The sequence below is a fragment of the Helobdella robusta genome (assembly GCF_000326865.2).
Source record: "Helobdella robusta unplaced genomic scaffold HELROscaffold_178, whole genome shotgun sequence".
Classification (NCBI taxonomy): Eukaryota; Metazoa; Annelida; class Clitellata; order Rhynchobdellida; family Glossiphoniidae; genus Helobdella; species Helobdella robusta.
In genome coordinates this window covers 64,269-68,948 of record NW_008703972.1, presented here as the reverse complement: position 1 = coordinate 68,948, position 4,680 = coordinate 64,269, and the positions used below count along the sequence as shown (strand labels likewise).

General features: G+C 34.3%; 1 protein-coding gene across 1 annotated transcript in view; it reads left to right on the top strand.

The window, feature by feature from the left end:
* HELRODRAFT_122103 (hypothetical protein) overlaps positions 1 to 4,680 on the top strand; it is a gene marked incomplete at both ends in the record, with an annotated part of 8,792 nt that overhangs the window by 3,329 nt on the left and 783 nt on the right. Inside the window, 2 exons of the mRNA XM_009016215.1 lie at positions 502 to 668; positions 4,399 to 4,465. Coding sequence (XP_009014463.1) covers positions 502 to 668; positions 4,399 to 4,465 — 234 coding nt within the window. The remainder of the gene's footprint in view (positions 1 to 501; positions 669 to 4,398; positions 4,466 to 4,680) is intronic.

The window sequence follows — 4,680 nt, the reverse complement described above, 5'->3', positions numbered from 1 at the left end:
CCACACAAACAAATACAGACACGCACACAAATACATACAAAAAAACACACATACACACACAAACAAACAGACATACGTACACAAACACACACAAATACATACAAACATGGGATAGGTTTTCGTCAATTCAGCGCATACTTCTTCAACACGTTCGACGCGTGATGTTTGTGCTTCAGTCGGTCTTAATTTTGCCATTTCATCATCATCATCATCACCGTCGTCATCATCATCATCACGATCATGTATATCGTCTCAAATATGTTACTTTCCATTCTAGCCTTTTATATATAAGCAGTCTAACAATTAATCAAGACTTCTCTCTCTTTCTCACCTGGCTTTCTCTCTCTCCGCACTCTCTTTCACACACCAATTCGTTCACACACAGACACACACACAGACACACACACACTCACAGACACACACACACACACACTCACAGACACACACACACACACGCACACACACACACACACACACACACACACGCACACACACACGCAGTTTTCCACACGGCTTCAATCTGGTTGATAGTGGTGTTGTCCCTGCAGAGGTACATATGCGTCTGCCATCATCAGCTCGCCATCAGAATCTGCACAATGAAAAACTGCAGAAGGGTCATTGTTGGCATATACATTTGCGCTTTCCTCTCTCAAGTCTTGAGGTTAGTTGTGGTGACCATCCTGCAGCTGCTGAAGCTGCTGCTGCTACTGCTGCTAATGATAATGATTACGATAGTGGTGATGTTGGTGATGGTTGTGAAGACGGCGGCGACGATGATGAAAATTAATTTCCGATTTTTTTGGCATATTCGTCCGCGCGCTTCTGTCAAAATTTCAAAGAAGAAGATGATGATGATGACGATAACGACAGTGATGATGATGATGATGAGAGTAATGGTGATAATGGTGTTGATGATGATGATGACGATGATGACGGTGGTGATGATGATGATGATGACGACGACGATGAAAACCTTCCCTCAAAATTATTGCGGTTATTGTTTACAGCCGGTTTAGAAAAATAAATTCTAAGAAGAAGAAAAAATGTTTTTCTACTAATATATCGCGAGTAAAAAGAAAATTTAAACTTGAAAAAAATATTTTTCTAAAAATTTAACCCCAAATAAATGAAAAATCCCTGAAAAGTATGAACAATTACTAAAGCACTTTAAAATTTTACTGGAATATTTTGAGAAAGTATCAAACATTACTGAAATAATTTAAAAAAAATTGTGGATTCAAGTAAATAAATTATAAATACGACCAAAAGAATATAAATTCAAATTATGTAACATAGAAGTAATAATAAAAATTCGTGTATTATGTTGCTGGTTGCATAGAAAGCGATGAAGATAGACAAAATGTTTGTGTTTGTGTGTGTGTGTGTTTGTGTGTGTGTGTGTGTGCGTGTGTGTGCGTGTAGGAATGGTGCCACCGAAATATAATTAAATAGGAAAGTGTTAAAAACTGCTTTTTAGCACATCTTCTCCCATTTATTCTCAACATTCAAACACCTTTTTTTTTGTGGGGGATTTTTCTCATTTTGTCTTGTTATTATTTTGCTAGTAGTAGTTGTAGTTTTAGTAAAAGTAGTAGTAGTAGTAGTAGTAGTAGTTGTTGTTGTTGTTGTAGTGTAGTAGTAGTAGTAGTGGTGGTGGTAGTGGTAAAGTATATGAGCGAAAGAACGAAGGAACTAATAAACGAGTAAAAACGAAAGAATGAACGTACGAACGAACTGATGAACCTCAAAAAACTCCTTGCTGGAAAATGAGTAATGAAAAATTGTAATGATATATTAGTGAGGGAGAGAGAAAGAAAAAAAGAGAGAGAGAAAGAGAGAGAGAACTGAATAGGAGTTCAAAAAGGAAAGAAAGATAGAAACAGAGAGATAGAGAGAGAGAGAGAGAGAGAACTGAATAGGAGTTCAAAAAGGAAAGAAAGATAGAAACAGAGAGATAGAGAGAGAAAGAGAGAGAGAGAGAGAGAAGGTGAGAGAGTGAAAAATAAAAAAAAGAAAAGGAGTGAAAGAAAAAAAGAAGAAAAGAAAGTAGAAGTCTGAAGTAATTAAGATAGAAAAAAACCAAAAAGACAGCAAAAAATTGCGAACAAATTATCAAGTAAACAACAACAACAACAACAAAAAAGAAAGTGAGAATAAGAGAAAAAAGAAGAGGGAGAAAGAAATAAAAGGAGAGAGAAAAAGAGAGAGAGAGGATAGAAATAATGGAGACTTGAATAAAACAAGTAACAGAATAAAATTGGAGATGTCGTATAAGCAGTGATAGAAAAAAGCGATCGTCGGTATACAGAAAGAAAGAGAGAGAGAGAAAGAGAGAGAGAGAGAGAGAGAGAGAGAAGAAAAGCGAGAGAGAGAACGTGAAAGAAAGAAAAAGAATAAAAGGAAGAAAGGAGGAAAAAAGATAGATAGAGAGGTAGATGGAGAGAGCTAAGCAGTTAAAAATACATAACAACGGTGTTAAAACTGTTACAATTTATTTCATTACTCACATTATTACCTTTTCAACTGCTGCTTCAACTGCTGCTATGACCACTACCACTACTACTACTACTCCCACCACCACCACTACTACTACAACTACTACTACCTACTACTTAGTAAAATTTTATTTTTTTACAATTTTTTTAAAATTTTACTACTACTACTACTACCACCACTACTACTACTACTACTACTACCACCACCACCACTACTACTACTACTACAACTACTACTTGGTACAATTTCACTACTACTACTAGCGCACTCAGTCATTCAAGTTTTTTAACAATGAATATTGCATGGACTGAGAAAATAGTAGAAAAGACAGTACAAAAAGGCACACGCACACACACACACACACACACATAAAAACATACATACAACCGTACATACAAACATACAATCCTTTTTCCAACTTTGGTGTCATAGGCAATTAGTATCTTCATACATACATACATGTTTCTTCATAATGAAATTAGCAGGCGATAATTCTTGCACTGAAGAGTTAATAAATGAAAAAAACTAACATTAATAATAATAATAATAATAATAATAATAATAATACCAATAATAATAAAAAGACAAGAAGTCACAGGGTATAAAGCTTGACATTTGTGATGTTTGCCCATGCTAGAATTACACTCAATTCATTTTCTGTATGTATGTTTGTTTGATTGTTTTCTGTATGTATGTGTATTTGTTTGTTTGTTTGTATGTATGTATGTATGTATTTAGGTATGTTTGTATGTATGTGTGTGTGTGTGTGTGTTTATATGTAATTTCGAACATTCTACTTATTTGACACGGTCTTAAAAATCACGAAGGAAAAAAAAATTGTCTTTTTTTTCACTAATAAAGCCTTCTAACATGACAGGTACGTGGGTTTAATGCCAAAAACATACAAACAAACAAACAAACAAACATACATACATAAATACTAACAAACAAACATACATACATACACACATACATGTATACATTCATACATTAATACACTTCTACAAACAGACGTACATACAAAACTTCTTACAAACATACATACGCACATACAAACAAACATACAAATGCACATATACAAACATACATACTAGTAATGGTAATAGTAGGGGTAGTAGCAGTAGTAGAAGCAGCAGCAGCCAGCAGTAGTAGTAGTTGTTGTAGAAAGAAATTTCAGAAAAATATTATAACGACTTTCTTCACTTAAAATTTTTGTCAAGGCTCTTGAATTTATAACATTTTAATCTGTCTCATCATTTAAACTTACTACTCTCACTACAACTACTACTACCGCTGCTGCTGCTGCTGCTACTACACGTGCCACTAACGCCATATGCATAGAGTTATTTTATATTAATTAAATGTAGCTTTTTTGTCTCTTTTCTTTCTCTCTTTTTCTCTCTATCTCTTTCTCTTCTTCTTCTCTCTCTCTCTCTTTCTTTTTTGTCAGAAAATTAATTTACCATTTAATTAATCATACACATCTGACATGAATAATAATTGAAAAAAAAAATCAGTTTTTTACGTGTGTGTTTGTGTGTGTGTGTTTGTGTTTGTGTGTGTGATTGTAGTAGCCGAGCAAAGAAAACGGAGAGAGAGAAGAAGAAAAAATGACAAAAACTAAGATGGAAAAGTAGATAGAAAGAGAAAGAGAGAGAAATAAGATACAATTCTACTAATATATCTAGTGGTTCTAATGAGCAAAGAGTTTTTAGTTACGATGACGTTAATGCATTGTCATATCTGTCGTCTTGATCGTCGTCGTCGTCATCATCTTCGGCAGCAGCTGTAGTAGCGACATTAGCCACATCGTCATCATCCTCTTTGAGGAAATAGTCACCCATCAATCAAGAACACCTACCTCGTAAACTTCTTCCAGAAAATCATCATCGTCGTCGTCAGCATCATCATTATCATCATCATTATCATTATCATTATCAACAACATCATCATTGGCAGCGTCATCTTTGTTTATGGCAAATCCTTCTCATTACCATCCATCAATCAAAAGTTGAAAAAAAATGAATAAAATTTTAGTGCATTCTATGGATTAATTTTTCATCATTTCTATCACGGCCACTACCATCATCATCATTGTCTTTGTCATCATCATCATCATCATCATCATCATCATCATCATCATCATTATCAAAATCGCCATCATTATTCCCATTATTTAAATTA